This window comes from Somniosus microcephalus, chromosome 4 (assembly GCF_052327205.1).
Source record: "Somniosus microcephalus isolate GS21.2 chromosome 4, FLI_Smic_1.0, whole genome shotgun sequence".
Taxonomy (NCBI): Eukaryota; Metazoa; Chordata; class Chondrichthyes; order Squaliformes; family Somniosidae; genus Somniosus; species Somniosus microcephalus.
The window spans coordinates 77974211-77995032 of NC_140990.1; the positions used below are offsets into that span (position 1 = coordinate 77974211).

General features: G+C 49.7%; 1 protein-coding gene and 1 pseudogene across 1 annotated transcript in view; one reads left to right on the forward strand and one right to left on the reverse strand.

The window, feature by feature from the left end:
• Positions 1 to 1317: 1317 nt before the first annotated feature.
• On the reverse strand, positions 1318 to 11056 carry LOC147119297 (uncharacterized; annotated as a pseudogene).
• LOC147119298 (uncharacterized) overlaps positions 2791 to 20822 on the forward strand; it is a 33022-nt gene continuing 14990 nt past the window's right edge. The window contains exons 1-2 of the mRNA XM_085984964.1: positions 2791 to 4528; positions 4660 to 4971. Of these exons, the coding sequence (XP_085841090.1) occupies positions 3968 to 4528; positions 4660 to 4971 (873 nt within the window). The 5' untranslated portion in view covers positions 2791 to 3967. The remainder of the gene's footprint in view (positions 4529 to 4659; positions 4972 to 20822) is intronic.

Sequence of the window (20822 nt, forward strand, 5' to 3'; positions counted from 1 at the left end):
CTTTACAAATCCATGCTGGCTCTCTCTAATCTGCTGAAAATTTTCAAGGTGTTCAGTCACCCTGTCCTTAATTATGGACTCTAGTAATTTCCCGACAACAGATGTTAGGCTAACTGGTCTCTAATTCCCTGGTTTCCCTCTCTCACCATTCTGAAATAGCGGAGTGACATGTGCAATTTTCAAATCTGATGAAATGGTTACCAAATCGAGAGAACTTTGGAAGATTATAGTTTGGGCATCTGCAATGTTCTCACCTACTTCCTTTAAAACCCTGGCTTGGAAACCATCTGGTCCTGGGGATTTGTTACTCTTTAGTGCCATTATTTTCTTCATTACTGTTATTTTGGTGAGTCCCCGTCCCTGATTCAATATTAGTTTCCTTGGGATGTCCGGCCTGCTATCCTCTTCCTCTACTGAAAATAGTGACGCAAAATAATTATTCAACATGTCCGCCTTTTCCTTATTTTCATTTACAATGTCACCATTGTCAGTTTTCAAGGGGCCCACATTGCTCCTGACCCTCTTTTTCCTAATGTAATTGTAATAAAAATTGTGTTGATTTTGATAATCCTTACAAGTTTCTTTTCATACTCCCTTTTTGTAGCTCTTACTGTCTGTTTTGTCACCCTTTGTTGTTCTTTGTATTTCTCCCAATCACCAGGATTTGTGCTATTTATTGCATTTCTGTGTACTTGTTCTTTTAGTTTTATGTTGTCCCTTCTCTCTTTAGTCGTCCATGGCTGGGGTTTTTTGGCAAGAGAGCTCTTGCCCCTCAGGGGTAGAAGCTGCTTCTGTATCACCGTAAATTATTTTTTGAACATCTCCCACTGATCATCTGTCGTTTTACCCATTAACAGATTTCCCCAGTTTACTGTGGACAGTCTCTGTCTCATCCTGTTGAAGTTGCCCTGAACTAACACTAGAATCTTAGTAGCTGTTTCGCATTTCTCCCTTTCTAACATAACGTGGAACTCATCGTTATTATCATTGTTAGATAAACATTCACGCCCTGTGAGGCTGTTCACTAAATCTGGCTCATTACTAAAACTAATATGGCTGCCCCCTTGTTGGTTCTAGGACATATTGTTCCAGAAAATTATCCTGAACAAGTGAGAAATTCACCTGAGAAGACGATAGAGACCAAAGTACCGTTTGCCCCTCTCAGTGTGGCCCTGAAGGACTGTGTCCAGACTGAAGTTCTGCTCCCGCCGTACGATCCTCCCCCAGATTGTCCTTTCTGAGCTCCAGCCAGGTGATGCTAAACACTCAGGTGGGAAAGACAAAAATCTACAACAATGTGCTTAAAACAAAGCTGATTTATTTGACATATATCCAGAATATTAAACTCCAGCCCAGTTACAGGAATTACTGACATCAGCAGAAACAACTGTCAGAATGAACATGGTTCAGTCCTGGATGTGATTAACAGCAGCAACAACAGCAGAATCCAACCCCTGCCGTCACTTGTGAACTCGTTGGCGTGCCAGCAGGTTGGATGACTGAGTGAATCCCTTCCCACACACGGAGCAGGTGAACGGCCTCTCCCCAGTGTGAAGTTGCTGGTATGTTAGCAGGCTGGAGTGCTGAGTGTATCCCTTTCCACACACAAAGCAGATGAACGGCCTCTCCCCAGTGTGAACTCACTGATGTCTCAGCAGGTTGCCTACCAGAGTGAATCCCTTCTCACATACGAAGCAAGTGAATGGCCTCTCCCCAGTGTGAACTCGCTGGTGTCTCACCAGCTCTGCAGAACTTTTAAAGCTGTCCCCACAGTCAGAGTATTTAAAAGGTTTCTCCCCAGTGTGAATGAGCTGGTGTGTTCGGAGCGGGGATGACTGAGTGAATCCCTTCCCACACACGGGGCAGGTGAACAGTCTCTCCCCAGTGTGAACTCGCTGGTGTGTCAGCAAGTGGGAAGACTGAGTGAATCCCTTCCCACATACAGAGCAGGTGTACGGTCTCTCCCCGGCGTGACTGCGTCGATGGGATTCCAGCTGGTATGGGTAATTAAATCGCTTCCCACAGTCCTCACATTTCCACGGTTTCTCCGTGGTGTGGGTGTCCTTGTGTCTTTCCAGGTTGGACGATCAGTTGAAGCCTCGTCCATACACAGAACATGTCAATGGAGCGATGGTTTTTCAGGCTGGTTAAAGCTCTTTCTACAGTCAGCGCACTGGAACACTCTCACTCGGGTGTGTGTGTCTCGGTGCTTTTCCAGTCACACTGATGTTTGAAGTCTTTTCCCACAGACAGAACAGACAAACATTTCTCCTTCCACGTTCAAAGGCCGATGATATTCAGGTCCTGATGAATGGAGTGACTCTGTCAGATTTCGATGTGATGTTTGGTCTGAGATTGCGGTGTGTAAATGCTGCCCTTCTCACAGCCTGTAAAAGGAGTTTACAAAAGCCATCACTGTGAGTCCAGGATAGAAATTGACAAGATTCTCTCCTCCTGGTTCCTGGCCAAGGGGGCCGCACATGCTCAGCTCACCTTCTGTTGTTCAGGTTTAAAGGTCAAGCCCCGCCCCTCACACACTCTGATTGGTTGGAGGACCCGCCGCCCGCTCGGTCCTCCAGTCCCGCCCCGCTCTTCCTATTTGTCCGGAGCTCCCGTCAATCACAGGACAGTGTGAGCTGAGCATGCGCGGGAGTGACCGGACAGGAGAAACCACAACTGGATCGACACAGCAGAGCCGCCAATCCAGCGCCGGCTTGTATCAGGGCGGGCGCTGGATGCGGAAGTCGGTCCCTGGCCGCCTGTGTAGGTCTTTTTGTTGCTTCAGTTTGAGCTGGAGTGGAGATGGAGGAGAAGCTGCTGGATTTAACCCCCAGTACTTCTGAGCCCAGGAGGACCGAACAATTTCCAATGTGGGACTGTCAAGGAAGGTGGATTCTGGGGGAGATTAGGTTGTTAAACAGACACTGTCCCTACAATGTAAAAGAGTATTGTTTTAGGAACAAGTATTTCTGTAGAGGCTGTTAATCCAGTTTCCCTGAGGACAGCTGTGAACCAGTTGGCATTTTATGACAATCCGGCAGCTTTCATGGTCACGTTTTCTGCTGCCAGCCCCACAAATGACCAGATTCATTGAGCTCAATTTCACAGCCTGCCTTTGTTTTTTTTGTGGGTTCTCTCTCACGCTGTCTTTTTCCTGTTTTAAATTCATCTTACAAGGTATGAGGAGTGGAGAATTTGTGGACAGGAAGCTCAAGCCAAACATCGCATCAAGATCTGACAAAGTCACTCGATTCATCAGGTCCTGAATATCATTGGTGTTTGAACATGGAAGTAAAATGCACCGTTCACAGCGGGGAGAAACCGTACACGTGTTCTGTGTGTGGACGAGGCTTCAGCCGATCATCTAGCCTGTCGTGACACAAGCGCAGTCACACTGGGGAGAAACCGTGGAAATGTGGGGACTGTGGGAAAGGATTCAAGGATGTCTTGCTGCAGTTGTACAGGGCCTTGGTGAGACCACATCTTGAGTATTGTGTGCAGTTTTGGTCGCCTTATCTGAGGAAGGATGTTCTTGCCATGGAAGGAGTTCAGCGAAGATTCACCAGGCTGATATCTGGGATGGCAGGAATGACGTATGAGGAGAGATTGGGTCGATTGGGCTTATACTCACTGGAGTTTAGAAGAATGAGAGGGGATCTTATTGAAACTTATAAAATTCTGTCAGGACTGGACAGACTAGATGCAGGAAGGATGTTCCCGATGGTCGGGGAGTCCAGAACCAGGGGTCACAGTCTAAGGATAAGGGGTAGGTCATTTAGGACAGAAATGAGGAGGAATTTCTTCACCCAGAGAGTGGTGAACCTGTGGAATTCTCTACCACAGAAGGCAGTAGAGGCCAATTCATTAAATGTATTCAAGAAGGAGTTGGATATATTTCTTAAGGCTAAAGGGATCAAGGGATATGGGGAGAAGGCAGGGACAGGGTACTGAATTTAGATGATCAGCCATGATCGCATTGAATGGCGGAGCAGGCTCGAGGGGCCGAATGGCCTACTCCTGCTCCTATCTTCTATATTTCTATGATTCAATTACCCGTCTGAGCTGGAAACTCATCGGCGCAGTCACACTGGGGAGAGGCCGTTCACCTGCTCTGTGTGGGAAGGGATTTACTCAGTCATCTGCCCTGCTGACACACCAGCGAGTTCACACCGAGGAGAAGCTGTTCACCTGCTCTGTGTGTGGGAAGGGATTCACTCATTTCTCTGCCCTGCTGAGGCACCAACGGGTTCACACTGATGAGAGAGACTTTAAATGCTCCAACTGCGAGAAGAGCTTTAAACGCTCTGAGGCACTGATGGAGCACCAATACATTCACACCGGTTACACACCGTTCAGCTGCTCTCACTGCAGGAAGAGGTTCGGGCGATCAAGTGACCTGCTGACACACCAGCGAGTTCACACTGGGGAGAGGCCGTTCACCTGCCCCGAATGTGGGAAGGGATTCACTCAGTCATCAAATCTGCTGAAGCACCGGCGAGTTCAGACTGACGAGAGACCTTTTAAATGCCTGGACTGCGGGAAGAGCTACAAAAGTTCCGGGGAACTGATGTGCCATCAACGTGTTCACACTGATGAGAGACCGTTCAGGTGTTCTCACTGCAGGACTGGATTCAGGCGGTCATCTGAACTCACTGTCCACCACTGTGTGGGAAGGGATTCACTCAGTCATCCGGCCTTGTGACACACCAGCAAGTTCACACTGGGGAGAGGCCATTCACCTGCTCCATGTGTGGGAAGGGATTCACTCAGTCACCACATCTACTGGCTCACCAACTTGTTCACACCAATAAGAGACCATTTAAATGTTCTGACTGTGGGAAGAGCTTTAAAAGTGCAAAAGATCTGCTGACACACCAACGCACTCACACTGGGGAGAGGCTGTTCACCTGCTGTGTGTGTGGGAAGGGATTTAATCGATCATCCAGCCTACTGACACAACAGCAAGTTCACATGTGACTGCAGGGGTTGGTTTCTGCTGTTGTTAAACACTTCCAGGACTGAAACATGTTCATTCTGACAGTTTGTGTTTGTTTCTGCTGATGTCAATAAACCCTGTAACTGGGCTGGAGTTTAATATTCTGGATAAATCAGCTTTGCTTTAAACACATTGTTGTAGTTTTTCATCTTTCCCATCTGGGTGTTTAGCATCACCTGGCTGGAGCTCAGAAAGGACAATCTGGGGGAGGGTCGTACGGTGGGAACAGAACTTCAGCCTGGACACAGTCCTTCAGGGGCACACTGAGAGGGGCAAACGGCACTTTGGTCTTTCTCGTCTCTCTTCATTGACAGCAAAGGCTCCGTGTGAGTTAATCTTAAGGCCTGTAAGAAATGTGTCCCAGCCGCTCTCTGCCATGGTTCAGAGCTCCTAGGCACGGAACAGAAGGCTCCTTTACAACTGTGTTAAGAGTCAGGAAGAACAACGGTGAATGCTGGAAACGTGCTGTCAAATCAAAGATTGGTGTCAAACCGCGATCTGTTCCTGACTGAAAGTGAAACAGCAGGTTTAAGTTTCCAGTCAAAAAATGACTGGTAATTATTCAATGAAGATTTAATGTGTTTGTGCGACAGTCCTGACTGTACCATTTTAAGGCAGGCATTAATTCATTTGAAATAAAGCTGTTTAATATAAATTGGTTAAAGTCTGCATTAAAATAGCAGATGGAGGAGTTCACAGGAGCCTGTTAACTGCTGGTACAATTATACAACAGACATTTGATCTCCAGATAAAGAAGGACCTGCAGCGTGTTTCCAGGAATTCCCTGTTTTATTGATGTGTGTGTGTTAGTCACCAGGATAACTAAAAATACACAACCCGGAACATCCACGGGGGTGCGATCCTGACAGTTAATCTGGGATCACTCCCGCTTTGGAACTCCACCACTGACCCTGCTGAAGGTTGTAGGCTCAGGGAGTGGGGCCTCCAGGAGTGGACGGTAAGAAAGCTGGGTTTCAGTATCCTGACAGATATGTGCCGAGGAACCAGAGGAATCCTTACTGAGGAGCCGTCTGGGGTTTTACGGCCAGCGTAGGTCTAGGGGTGAAAGACTCCAGACTCCCCGAACTGTCTTACATTGAACCCAGTTTGTAACAAGATGAGTTCAGTTTATAGGAGAATAGGGACAAATATTACCCACAATTGAGGGAGTCAAAAGCAGCCATTAGAGAAGCTAAGAGATCTTTGGAAAAGAAGATGCTGCACAATTGTGGTAATAATAGTAAAATCTTTTCCAGCTATGTCAGGAGTCAGAAGACATAGTTACACAGAGTTACATAGAATTACAGAGGCTACAGCACAGGAACAGGCCATTCGGCCCAACTGGTCAATGCCGGTGTTTCTGCTCCACACGAGTCTCCTCCCACCACTCTTCATCTAACCCTATTAGCATATCCTTCTATTCCTTTCTCCCTCATGTGCTTATCTACCTTCCCCATGAATGTATCTGTGCTATTCACCTCAACTACTCCTTGTGGTAGCAAGTTCCAGATTCTTCCCTCTCTTTGGGTAAAGAAGTTTCCCCTGAATTCCCCATTGGATTTATTAGAGACTGTGTTATATTTATGACCTGTAGTTTTGGATTTCCCCACAAGTGGAAACATTTTCTCCAAGTCCACCCGATATAATCTTTTCATCATCTTAAAGACCTTGATCAGGTCACCCATCGGCCTTCTCTTTATTCTAGAGAAAAGAGCCCCAGCCTGTTCAGCCTTTCCTGATAAGTATATCATCTCAGTTCTGGGATCATCCTTGCAAAGCCTTTTTCCACCCTCTCCAGTGCCTCTATATCGTTTTTATAATATGGAGACCAGAACTGTGCACTGTATGCCAAGTGTGGTCTAACAAAGGTTCTATACAAGTTTAACATAACTTTTCTGCTTTTTAATTCTATCCCTCTAGAAATGAACCCCAGTCCATTGTTTGCTCCTGTTATGGCCTCATTAACCTGCGTCGCTACTTTTAGTGATTTGTGTATCTGGACCCCGAGATCCCTTTGCTCCTCTACCCCATTTAGATTCTTATTTTCTAAGTAGTATGTGGCCTCCTTATTATTCCTACCAAAATGCACCACCTATCTTAAAATTAATTTGCTAATTACCCTCCCATTCTGCAAGTTTATTAATGTCTTCTTGCATGTTGTCAGTCTTCCTCAATATTATCTCTTCCTCCCAATTTGGTGTCATCGACAAATTTTGGAATTGTACCTCTGATTCCCGAGTCCAAATAGTTTCTGTAAATGGTGAACTACAGTGGTCCCAGCACCAATCCCTGTGGGACACCACGTCCCACCTTTTGCCTCTCTTAACCCCTACTCTCTGTTTCCTGGTTTGTAACCAGCTTGCTATCCATAACAGTATGTACGATCTAGAAGATGACCATCCATTCTGCTGCCTGGCCGTGTGGAGTGAAGGGCCAGGCAGCAGAATGGATGGAAAGATGGCTACAAAACAGAAATCAGAGGGTTGGAGTTAAGGGAAGTTTGTTGCGATCTTTCCATCCATTCTGCTGCCTGACCTTTGACTCCACACGGCCTGACTGTGGTCATCTTGTAGACCGTACATACTGCAGACACAGTGCACCAGTGGTGGAGGGGGTGGATATTGAGTCCTGTGGCAGGGGCGCTGATGAAGTGGATTTCTCTGTCCGTGAGTTTTGAGGCATCGCTAGTAGCGTTTTTCAACTCTTTCCACCTTTAAAAAAAACCTTGCTGCCAGTTTATTAAAGCCATTAACAGCCGCTCGGGTGGGACACACCAATAAATGAGGCCTTGTTTCCCTCAGAATGACAGGCCTGAACCCGAGTTAGAAAACATTTAGTAATTAAACCAGACTGGGCGGGGCCTGAGGTGTGAGTTAGTAACGGAAAATCCTCCAGTCTGCAAAACAGCCATTTACCACAACTCGCTGCTTTCTGTCCTTAAGCCAATTCCTTATCCAAGCTGCCACTGACCCACCTATTCCATGAGCCTCAATTTTGTTAACCAGCCTTCTATGTGGTACTTTGTCAGTCGCCTTCCGAAAATCCATGTAGACAACATCCTTCTTCTTAGGCAGTCCCTTGGAACTGAGGATGACTTGCTTCCACATTAAAAATGAGTTCTCAGGTGACTGATGAGTCCAGTGCGGGACCTACAGTCTCTGTCACAGGTGGGGCAGACGGTGGTTGAAGGGGCGGGTGGGTGGGGTGCTTGGGTTGACGTGCGCTCCTTGCGCTGCCTGCGCTTGGCTTCCGCTTGCTCCCGGCGAAGAGACTCGAGGTGTTCGGCACCTTCCCGGATGCTTCTCCTCCACTTTGTGCGGTCTTGGGCCAGGGATTCCCAGGTGTCGGTGGGGATGTTGCACCTTGTCAAGGAGGCAACAAGACAACAAAAAAAGACAACATCCATTGCATTCCCTTCATCAATCGTCTCTGTTACTTCATCAAAAAATTTAATTAGATTAGTCAAACACAATCTTCCTTTAACAAACCCATGTTGGCTCTCCTTAATTAGCTTAAACCTCTCCAAATGCCCGTTAAATTTTTCATTGATTATTGTTTCTAAAACTTTACCCACCACTGATGTTAAACTGACCGGCCTGTAGTTACTAGGATTGTCCTTACACCCTTTCTTGAACAATGGTGTCACATTTGCCACTTTCCAATCCTAGGCACCTACCCCGCATCTAGGGAAGATTGGAAAATTATGGCAAGCCCTTCCGCTACCTCCTCCCCTAATTCCCTTAGCAACCAGGGATGCAAGCCATCTGGACCAGGCGACTTGTCCACTCTAAGCATACCCAGCCTTTCTAGTACATCCTGTCTATCAATTTCACCCCTTCCATTGCTTCTACCATTTTCACTTCTAACGATTTTTTGTCAGCATCCACCTCCTTAGTAAACACCGATACAAAGTACTCGTTGAGTATTCTAGCCTTGCCCTGCGCCTCTAAGCATATATCACCTTCTTTGTCTCAAATAGGCCCCACCCCGCCTCTTACTACCCGCTTACTGTTTACATGCCGGTAGAAGATTTTTGGGTTCCCTTTTATGTTAACCGCCATTCTACTCTCATATTCTCTCTTTGCCAAACTTATTTTCATCTTCACATCCCCTCAACTTTTTGTATTTGGTCTGGTTCTCCCTTGAAGAATTCACCTGACATGCATCATACACCCTCTTTTTTTGTTTCATCATCTTCTCTATCTCCCTCATCATCCAAGGAGCCCTTGCTTTGGTTCCCTTACCCTTCCCACTTGTTGGAATGTACCTAGCCTGTACTTGGAACATCTCCTCCTTAAAGATCACCCATTGTTCCGTTACAGTTTTCCTGTCAGTCTTTGGTTCCATTTTACCCTGGCTAGATCCTTTCGCATCCCATTGAAGTTAGCCCTATTCCAGTTTAGAAGTTCCACTCTAGATTGTTCCTTGCTCCTCTCCATTGCTAATCTAAATCTTATGATACGATGATCACTCGTACCCAAGTGTTCTCCCACAGACACTTGGTCGACCTGGCCCACCTCATTCCCCAGCACCAGATCCAGCAATGCCTCCTTCCTAGTTGGGCCAAGAACATACTGGTCAAGGAAATACTCCTGAATAGAATTCAGAAATTCCTCCCCCTCCTTTCCCTTTACCCCAGCATTATCCCAATCGATATTTGGGTAATTAAAGTCCCCCAATATCACCACTTATAGCTCTCGCATATCTCTGCAATTTCCCTGCAGATTTGCTCCTCTACCTCCCTCTCACTATTTGGAGGCCTATAGAATACCCCCAATAGCGTGATCATATTCTTTTTGCTCCTCAACTCAATTCAAGGACTCCCATCATAAATTAAGGGGAAAGATCAGACAGCGGTTCTTAAATGAGCACTGCAGCCCTGGCAACTCAATCAGCTATATATCCAGAATATTAAACTTCATCCCAGTTATAGGGGTTATTAACATCAGCAGAAACAAACCCCAACTGTCAGAATGAACATGGTTCAGTCCTGGATGTGATTAACAGCAGCAATAACAGCAGAATCCAACCCTTGCAGTCACTTGTGAACTCGCTGATGTTTCAGCAGGTTGCATGATAGGCTGAATTCCTTCTCACACACGGAGCAGGTGAACGGCCTCGCCCCAGTGTGAACTCGCTGGTGTGTCAGCAGGTTGGATGAACGATTAAATCCCTTCCCACACAAGGAGCAGGTGAACAGTCTCTCCCCAGTGTGAATTCGCTGGTGTGTCAGCAGGTGGGATGACTGAGTGAATCCCTTCCCACACACAGAGCAGGTGAACGACCTCTCCCCAGTGTGAACTCGCTGGTGTGTCAGAAGCTCGGAAGAATGAGCGAATCCCTTCTCACACACGGAGCAGGTGAAAGACCTCTCTCCGGTGTGAACTTGCTGGTGTGTCTGAAGCTCGGAAGAATGAGCGAAGCCCTCCCCACACACGGAGCAGGGGAACGGCCTCTCCCCAGTGTGAACTCGCTGGTGTAAAATGAGGTTGGATGACTGCTTGAATCTATTCCCACAGTGAGTGCAGCTGAATGGTCTCTAGTCAGTGTGAACTCGCTGATGTGTCTGGAGAATGGACGAGCGAGTGAATCCCTTCCCACATATGGAGCAAGTGAATGGTCTCTCCCCGGTGTGACTGTGTTGATAAATTTCCAGTTGGGACGTGTAATTGAATCCCTTCCCAGAGTCCCCACATTTCCACGGTTTCTCCATGGTGCGGGTGTCCTTGTGTCTCTCCAAGTTGGATGATCAGTTGAAGCTTCGTCCACACACAGAACACGTGTACGGTTTCTCCCCGCTGTGAACGGTGCGATGTTTTTTCAGGTTGTGTAACTGGTTAAAGCTCTTTCCACAGTCAGTGCACTGGAACACTCTCACTCGGGTGTGTGTGTCTCGGTGCTTTTCCAGTCACACTGATGTTTGAAATCTTTTCCCACAGAAAGAACAAACATTTCTCCTTCCACATTCAAGGGCCGATGATATTCGGGTCCTGATGAATGGAGTGACTCTGTCAGATCTTGATGTGATGTTTGGTCTGAGTTTGCGGTGTGTAAATGCTGCCCTTCTCACAGCCTGTAAAAGGAGTTTACAAAAGCCATCACTGTGAGTCCAGGATAGAAATTGACAAGATTCTCTCCTCCTGGTTCCTGGCCAAGGGGGCCGCGCATGCGCCCTGCTGCCCCCTGAGCCTCTCAAGATGGCGGCCGTTAACCCGGGCCTGTCACTGGGAGAAAGCCCCGCAGCTGCCGCCCTGCTCGGGGCAAACGCCCGGCCCGGGGGCTCTTATTTGGGGCCTGAGGCCCACCCCGGGTGTTTGTGAAGTGGATAATGTTGAGTGTTTTAATAATGGGGCCTGGGGCCGCACTCGGGGTGTGTGCAGCCGTGTCCCCCCCGGAGTTTTTTTTTGAGTCAAACATATTTATTTAAATATGGTAGTACTTGTTACAACTCATCAATTACATAATAAATCCATTACATTCATTAGCCGCAATAAAACAAAGCCTTAAAAACAGCTTTAGGATTAACAGTATAAATGCAGTGGTAAATTTTACAGATAAACCAATAATATTAACAGTACAGGTACCCATAGTGAAAAACAATTTTATGCCAGTCCTATTGGCAATCTAGTGACTCTTCGTTTTTGCTTGGTATTACCTGTAGTCCTTTTTTTTTAACATTCAAGTACAACAGTACTTATACAACTCATCAATTACATAGTAAATCCATTACATTCATTGACCACAATAAAAAGGATAAAGCCTCAAAAAACAGCTTTATGGTCAACAATATAAATACAATAATAATTTTTTACAGGTAAATCAATAATGTTTACACTACAAACTGCCACTATTTAATAAACCAAGAAAAGAAAGAACCCATATACGCCAGTCCTACTGGCATCGCTCAATCATTCGGTCATTCATTCCTCCGTTCGTTCGTTCACTCAAGTGTAAATTCCATTGTGCATGTCTACGTGCGTGCGTGTCATTTGTCTACCTGCGTGCATGCGTGCGTTCGTTCATCCGTCCAGACAGGCCTCACGCTCACCCAGCAGGATGCCCACTTTCATCCTGGGGAGCGAGGACCCTTCATTCGGTCGAACATAAGTTCCATTGTGTATGCGTGTATGCGTGCGTATTATTTGTGTCCGCATGCGTGCGTTCACTTGAGCGTTCGTTCGTCCGTACATTAAGGAAGGCTTTAACACTAAATAACACCACAATATACAAAGTCCCATAACCATATCAGAAATCAATTACAACTTCAAGTAAACTACTTTTAACCAGAAATAACAACAGAAAATGCTGGAAAAACTCAGCAGGCCAGGCAACATCCGTGGAGAGAAAATAGAGTCAACGTTTCGGGTGAACCCTTTGTCAAGAACCCTTTTTCCAGCGTCTGCAGTATTTTGCTATCGTACTTTTAACCAGAACCCGAAACTTCTTCAACAAAACAAGTAATACCAGTTCTACGCCAGTCCTATTGGCACTCTAATAACTCCTCGTCTTCACTTGATGTTATCTAACCATATAATGTCATGATCCTTGTCCACAGTCTTCAACCTTTCCACAGAAAAGAAGTCGACCACTTTCTCAAATCCCGTAAAAGAAGAAAACGACTACTCAAATTTCCTTCTTCTTGCTGTTATCACTCACAGGACCCAGCCATCAAGACATTCATTATTCCTTACCGATATTACTTTGTTTTGCCTTTTATCTTCATTTTATTTTCCTTTTTCACTATTATCCCGTTCTCTTTTCCCATCTTATGGCCGCTCAAGCACCACACTATAGATGGAAACAGTCTGTCTTTCCTCCACCAAAATGGCAGCGCACAAACCGGCCCCCGTCACCGAGACAAAGCCTCACAGCTGCCACCAGATGGAGCACAGACGGGGCCGCTGGAACTCATTCGGGCCGGAGACCGTTCTTCACCTTTAGAAACCGTGCAGCATGCTCACCCACAGCATCTCCCGACTCCGCTTCTGTCGACCAGCCGCTCCGCCCTTGGCCCCCCGCCTGGGGTCCTCTGTGCTGGGCCTCCCGCCTAGGACACTCTCCTCTGGGTCTTCCACCCTGGGCCTTCTGCACTGGGCCCTCCGCACTGGCATTCCCCATCAGCAGCCGGGGTGTGGAGCAGCCCGTTCACACAGCACCGAGCAGAGCTGAGCTGCTGAGAATCTCGCAGCCTGCCCCGGGGTTCATGAACCCGCTCCCTGAGCTCAGGGTGTGAGCGGCCCGTGTCCCCCCCGGGGTTCATGAACCCGCTCCCTGAGCTCGGGGTGTGAGCGGCCCGTGTCCCCCCCGGGGTTCATGAACCCGCTCCCTGAGCTCAGGGTGTGAGCGGCCCGCGTCCCCCCGGGGTTCATGAACCCGTTCTGAGCTCGGGGTGTGAGCAGCCCGAGCCCCCCCGGGGTTCATGAACCCGCTCCGAGCTCGGGGTGTGAACAGCCCGCGTCCCCCCGGGGTTCATGAACCCGCTCCCTGAGCTCTCTCACTTGATGTGTCAGCGGCTGCTGCCAAGGGCCGCGCATGTTCAGCTCACCTTCTGTTGTTCGGTTCAAAGGTCAAGCCCCGCCCCTCACACACTCTGATTGGTTGGAGGACCCGCCACCCGCTCGGTCCTCCAACCCAGCCCCGCTCTTCCTATTGGTCCGGAGCTCCTGTCAATCACTCGGGCAGTGTGAGCTGAGCATGGGCGGACCTTGGCAGCAGCCGCTGACACATCAGGTGAGAGAGCTCAGGGAGCGGGTTCATGAACCCCGGGGGGACGCGGGCCGCTCACACCCCGAGCTCGGAGCGGGTTCATGAACCCCGGGGGGACGCGGGCCGCTCACACCCCGAGCTCAGGGAGTGGGTTCATGAACCCCGGGGGGACGCGGGCCGCTCACACCCCGAGCTCAGGGAGCGGGTTCATGAACCCCAGGTGGACGCGGGCTGCTCACACCCCGAGCTCAGGGAGCAGGTTCATGAACCCCGGGGGGACGCGGGCCGCTCACACCCCGAGCTCAGGGAGCGGGTTCATAAACCCCGGGGGGACGCGGGCTGCTCACACCCCAAGCTCAGGGAGCGGGTTCATGAACCCCGGGGGGACGCGGGCCGCTCACACCCCGAGCTCAGGGAGCGGGTTCATGAACCCCGGGGGGACGCGGGCCGCTCACATCCCGAGCTCAGGGAGCGGGTTCATGAACCCCGGGGGGATGCGGGCTGCTCACACCCCGAGTTCAGGGAGCGGGTTCATGAACCCCGGGGGGACGCGGGCCGCTCACACCCTGAGCTCAGGGAGCGGGTTCATGAACCCCGGGGGGACGCGGGCCGCTCACACCCCGAGCTCAGGGAGCAGGTTCATGAACCCCGGGGGGACGCGGGCCGCTCACACCCTGAGCTCAGGGAGCGGGTTCATGAACCCCGGGGGGGGGGGGACGCGGGCTGCTCACACCCCGAGCTCAGGGAGCAGGTTCATGAACCCCGGGCGGACGCGGGCTGCTCACACCCCGAGCTCGGGGAGCGGGTTCATGAACCCCGGGGGGACGCGGGCTGCTCACACCCCGAGCTCAGGAAGCGGGTTCATGAACCCCGGGGGGACGCGGGCCGCTCACACCCCGAGCTCAGGGAGCGGGTTCATGAATCCCGGGGGGACGCGGGCTGCTCACACCCCGAGCTCAGGGAGCGGGTTCATGAACCCCGGGGGGACGCGGGCTGCTCACACCCCGAGCTCAGGGAGCGGGTTCATGAACCCCGGGGGGACGCGGGCCGCTCACACCCCGAGCTCAGGGAGCGGGTTCATGAACCCCGGGGGGACGCGGGCCGTTCACACCCCGAGCTCAGGGAGCGGGTTCATGAACCCCGGGGGGACGTGGGCCGCTCGCACCCCGAGCTCAGGGAGCGGGTTCATGAACCCCGGGGGGACGGGGGCCGCTCATACCCCGAGCTCAGGGAGCGGGTTCATGAACCCTGGGGGGACGCGGGCCGCTCACACCCCGAGCTCGGGGAGCGGGTTCATGAACCCCGGGGGGACGCGGGCCGCTCACACCCCGAGCTCAGGGAGCGGGTTCATGAACCCCGGGGGGACGGGGGCCGCTCATACCCCGAGCTCAGGGAGCGGGTTCATGAACCCCGGGGGGACGGGGGCCGCTCATACCCCGAGCTCAGCGAGCGGGTTCATGAACCCCGGGGGGACGCGGGCCGCTCACACCCCGAGCTCAGGGAGCGGGTTCATGAACCCCGGGGGGCCGCTGACACTCCGAGCTCAGGGAGCAGGTTCATGAACCCCGGGGGGCCGCTGACACTCCGAGCTCAGGGAGCGGGTTAATGAACCCCGGGGGGGACGCGGGCCGCTCACACCCCGAGCTCAGGGAGCGGGTTCATGAACCCCGGGGGGGCGCGGGCCGCTCACACCCCGAGCACAGGGAGCGGGTTCATGAACCCCGGGAGGACGCGGGCTGCTCACACCCCGAGTGCGGCCCCAGGCCCCATTATTAAAACACTCAACATTATCCACTTCACACACACCCGGGGTGGGCCTCAGGCCCCGAACAAGAGCCTCCAGGCCGGGCGTTTGCCCCGAGCGGGGCGGCAGCTGCGGGGCTTTCTCCCGGTGACAGGTCCGGGTTAACGGTCGCCATCTTGAGAGGCTCAATGGGCAGCAGGGCGCATGCGCGGCCCCCTTGGCCAGGAACCAGGAGGAGAGAATCTTGTCAATTTCTATCCTGGACTCTCAGTGATGGCTTTTGTAAACTCCTTTTACAGGCTGTGAGAAGGGCTGCATTTACACACCGCAAACTCAAACCAAACAACAACTTACCTTTATATAGCACCTTTAAAATATCACAGTAGCGCAGTCAGACAATAATTGACACACATACTTTGTTTGTGGTCCAGTGCACTGACACAAAGTTCCTGTAACAATTTTATTGCGGTTCCTATGAAGGCTGTGCTCACTCTACTCATACACCTGGTCTCCAAAGGAGGCAAAACAGGACTAATGCTGCCGAGCTCAGCTCTTTTTGATCAGAAAATATCAACTGTTTAGCCTCGCCAGGAAATGCACAAAAGAGGCAGCAGTGCTGATTGGCTGCCCAGGAAAGTCCTATTTAGATTAAACTCCTTCACCCAGAGAGTGGTGAGAATGTGGAACTTGCTGCAACAGGGAGTAGTTGATGCGAAGAGCATGGATGTATTTAAGGGGAAGCTGGATAAACACATAGGAGAAAGGAATAGAAGGAGATGCTGATAGGGTGAGATGAAGAGAGATGGGAGGAGGCTCGTGTGGAGAATAAACACCGCATGGACCAGTTGGGCCGAATGGCCTGTTTCTGTGCTGTACAATCTATGTAATTCTATGTAATAAGAGAGGAAAGAATGTTCCATAGAAACTAGAATTATCTGTTCTGCATTTTTATCCTGAACTTACAGTGATGTCTTTTGTAAACTGCTTTTACAGGGAATATCATCAGCCTTTGAATGTGGAAGGAGAAATGTTTGTCTGTTCTGTCTGTGGGAAAAGATTTCAAACATCAGTGTGACTGGAAAAGCACCGAGACACCCAGACCCGAGTGAGAGTGTTCCAGGGCACTGACTGTGGAAAGAGCTTTAACCAGTTACACAGCCTGAAAAAACATTGCACCATTCACAGCGGGGAGAAACCGTACACGTGTTGTGTGTGTGGACGAGGCTTCAACTGATCGGCCAACCTGGAGAGACACAAGGACACCCGCACCACGGAGAAACCGTGGAAATGTGGGGACTGTGGGAAGGGATTCAGCTCCCTGTACCGGCTGGAAACTCATCGACGCAGTCACACTGGGTTCTAATCTGCGGGATTGGGTTCAGGTGATCATCTGAGCTCACTGTACACCAGCGCACTCACACTGGGGAGAGGCCGTTCACCTGCTCCGTGTGTGGGAAGGGATTTGCTCGATTAAGCAGTCTCCCTAAACACCAACTTGTTCACACTGAAAAGAGACCCTTCAAATGTTCTTTAAAAGCACAAGAGATCTGCTGAGACACCAACACACTCACAGCGGGGAGAGGCCGTTCACCTGGTCTATGTGTGGGAAGGGATTCGCTGATTCATCCACCCTGCTGAGACACCAACGAGTTCACACTGGGGAGAGGCCGTTCACCTGCTCCGTGTGTGGGAAGGGATTCAGTCTATCATCTAACCTGCGGACAGACCAACACACTCACACTGGAGAGAGACCGTTCACCTGCTCGGTCTGTGGGAAGGGAGTCACTCGGTCATCCCACCTGCTGAAACATCAGCGAGTTCACAAGCGATTGCAGGGGTTGGATTCTGCTGTTATTGCTGCTGTTAATCACATCCAGGACTGAACCATGTTCATTCTGACAGGTGAGGTTTGTTTCTGCTGATGAGAATAACTCCTGTAACTGGGCTGGAGTTTAATATTCTGGATAAATGTCAGCTACACAAGGTAAGAGGAGACTAATTGATGTCCTGTTACCGACTGTTCCATTTTTTGGCCTTTTCTCCTTTCTAACTCTAGATTATCTCAGTTCTAACACCTTCAGTTACTCTCAAGTCCCAGCTTCCCACACCTTCCAGAGAGCCTGTAATAGAAAATGACTGAAGATTTATCCCAGTGTAACTATTGCTGTTATCTAAGGAAAAAGGCTTGTATTTCTATCGCACCTTTCACAACCTCAGGACGTCCCAAAGCGCTTTACAGACAAGGAAGTATTTTTGAAGTGTAGTCAATGTTCTAATGTAGGAAATCCAGCAGCCAATGTGTGCACAGCAAGCTCCCACAAACAGCAATGTGATATTGACCAGATAATCTATTTCTCAATGACGCTGATTGAGGATGGAAGGGGATGTGTAAAGAGATGGTCTGTGTATGGAGATGTGAAAGGAGGAAACGGTGTGTGTGTGTGATAGTGACACAGCCTTGTGGTCACAGTCAGAACAATGACAGATATCATTGTGGTTATGGTTTGGGCAGGGCCAGGTCAATAATGTAGTAAACAAGTTAAATATAAATATCGCCAGTGTAGTCACAGCTTAGAAACAGAGAAACATAGAAAAATAGGAGCAGGAGTCGGCTATTCGACCCTTCGAGCCTGCTCCGCCATTCAATATGATCATGGCTGATCCTCTATCTCAATACCATATTCCTGCTCTCTCCCCATACCCCTTGATGCCTTTTGTGTCTAGAAATCTATCTATCTCCTTCTTAAATATATTCAGTGATTTGGCCTCCACAGCCTTCTGTGGTAGAGAATTCCACAGGTTCACCACCCTCTGAGTGAAGAAATTTCTCCTCATCTCAGTCCTAAATGTCCTACCCCGTATCCTGACACTGTGACCCCTTGTTCCAGACCCCCCAGCCAGGGGAAACATCCTCCCTGCATCCAGTCTGTCTAGCCCTGTCAGAATTTTATACGTTTCAATGAGATCCACTCTCATTCTTCTAAACTCTAGTGAAAACAGGCCAAGTCGACCCAATCTCTCCTCATACGACAGTCCTGCCATCCCAGGAATCAGTCTGGTGAACCTTCGCTGCACTCCCTCTATGGCAAGTTCATCCTTTCTTAGGTAAGGAGACCAAAACTGCACACAGTACTCCAGGTGTGGTCTCACCAAGGCCCTGTATAACTGTAGTAAGACATCCTTGCTCCTGTACTCAAATCCTCTTGCAATGAAGGCCAACATACCATTTGCCTTCCTAACTGCTTGCTGCACCTGCATATTTGCTTTCAGTGACTGGTGTACAAGTACACCCATGTCCCTCTGTACATCAACATTTCCCAATCTATCAACATTTAAATAATACTCTGCCTTTCTGTTTTTCCTACCGAAGTGGATAACTTCACATTTATCCACGTTATACTGCATCTGCTATGTATTTGCCCACTCACTCAACTTGTCTAAATCGCCTTGAAGCCTCTTTGCATCCTCCTCACAACTCACAATCCCACCTAGTTTTGTGTCATCAGCAAACTTGGAAATATTACATTTGGTTCTCTCATCCAAATCATTGATATATATTGTGAATAGCTGGGGGCCAAGCACTGATCCCTGCGGTACCCCACTAGCCACCGTCTGCCACCCTGAAAAAGACCCATTTATTCTTATTCTGTTTCCTGTCTGTTAACCAATTTTCAATCCATGCCAGTTTATTACCCCCAATCCCATGTGCTTTAATTTTGCACACTAACCTCTTATGTGGGACTTTATCAAAGGCCTTCTGAAAATCCAAATACACCATATCCACTGGTTCTCCCTTATCAATTCTGCAAGTTACATCCTCAAAAAACTGCAGTAGGTTTGTCAAACACGATTTCCCTTTCATAAATCCATGTTGACTTTGTCTCATCCCGTTGATATTTTCTAAGTGTCGTGTTATCACATCCTTTATAATAGACTCTAGCATTTTCCCTACTACTGATGTTCGGCTAACGGGTCTGTAGTTCCGTTTTCTCTCTCCCTCCTTTTTAAAATAGTGGGGTTACATTTGCCACCCTCCAATCTGCAGGAACTGTTCCATAAGCTATAGAATTTTGGAAGATGACAGTTGGTAGCACTCTCGCCTCTGAGGCATAAGGTTGTCAGTTCAAGTCCCACTACAGAGACTTGAGCACAAAAATCCAGGCTGATACTACAGTGCAGTACTGAGGCACTGTCAGAGGTGGCATCTTTCGGATGAGACATTAAACTGAGGCCCTGTCTGCTCTCTCAGGTGGATGTAAAAGATCCCATGACACTTTCGAGAAAGAAAGACTTGCATTTATACAGTGCTTTCATGACCACTAGACGCCTTGAAGTGCTTTACAGCCAATGAAGTACTTTTGGAGTGTAGTCACTGTTGTAATGTAGGAAAGAGCAGGGGAATTATCCCCGGTGTCCTAGCTAATGTTTATCCCTCAATCAACATAACAAAAGGATAATAGCAAAATACTGCGGATGCTGGAAATCTGAAATAACAACAGGAAATGCTGGAAACACTCAGCAGGCCAGGCAACATCCGCAGAGAGAGAAACAGAGTTAACAAAATTATACATTATCTGGTCATTATCACATTGCTGTTTGTGGGAGCTTGCAGTGCGCTAATTGACTGCCACATTTCCTACATTACAACAGTGACTACACTTCAAAAGTACTGAATTGGCTGTAAAGCACTTCAAGACGTCTGATGGTCATGAAAGGCACTATATAAATGCACCAGAGACCGCTTCTGGCTCATGGTTGATTGACAGCTGAGAGCCCGCGCATGCGCACGCGGGACGGCGGTTTGGGCCGAGTCCGGCACAGCGACCCCTCCCGGTCACCAACGGTAACAACCGCGCATGCCCAGAGGACACCAAACACCCCTCCCCCACTCGGAGCTGTGCCTGCGCACCCGGAACCTGTCGGACGGAGTAGGCGCGGGGCATTCCGGGGAAAGGCCTTGGTGTCGGTTCCAGAGTCGCGATCGGTGATGCAAAGTGAGTTTTCTCCGCTCCGTTTGGGTGGAGAATCGCGCGGGGTGGGGGGGAGGGGTGGATCGGGAGAGAATAAAGAGAAATAGAAAAACCTGAGAGTCCGCGAGGCCCCGGACCGAGCAGCGTCAGTTAGACGCTGCACGTGATCTCCTTGGGGACACGTAACCCGGACCCGCGGCCTGATTGACGGGAGCTTCCGACCAATAGGGAGCGAGCAGGGCGGGACTGGAGGAGCGAGCCGGCGGCGGGTCCTCCAACCAATCGGGGAGCCCGAGGGGCGGGACTAGCGCTGGCTGATTGTCTGATCCGCAGGCCAGCGAGTTTCTCCAGTCCCTTGTTCGGGGCCCGGGGCCAGGGGAGGCTGTGGGTCTTTATTCCCCTTATT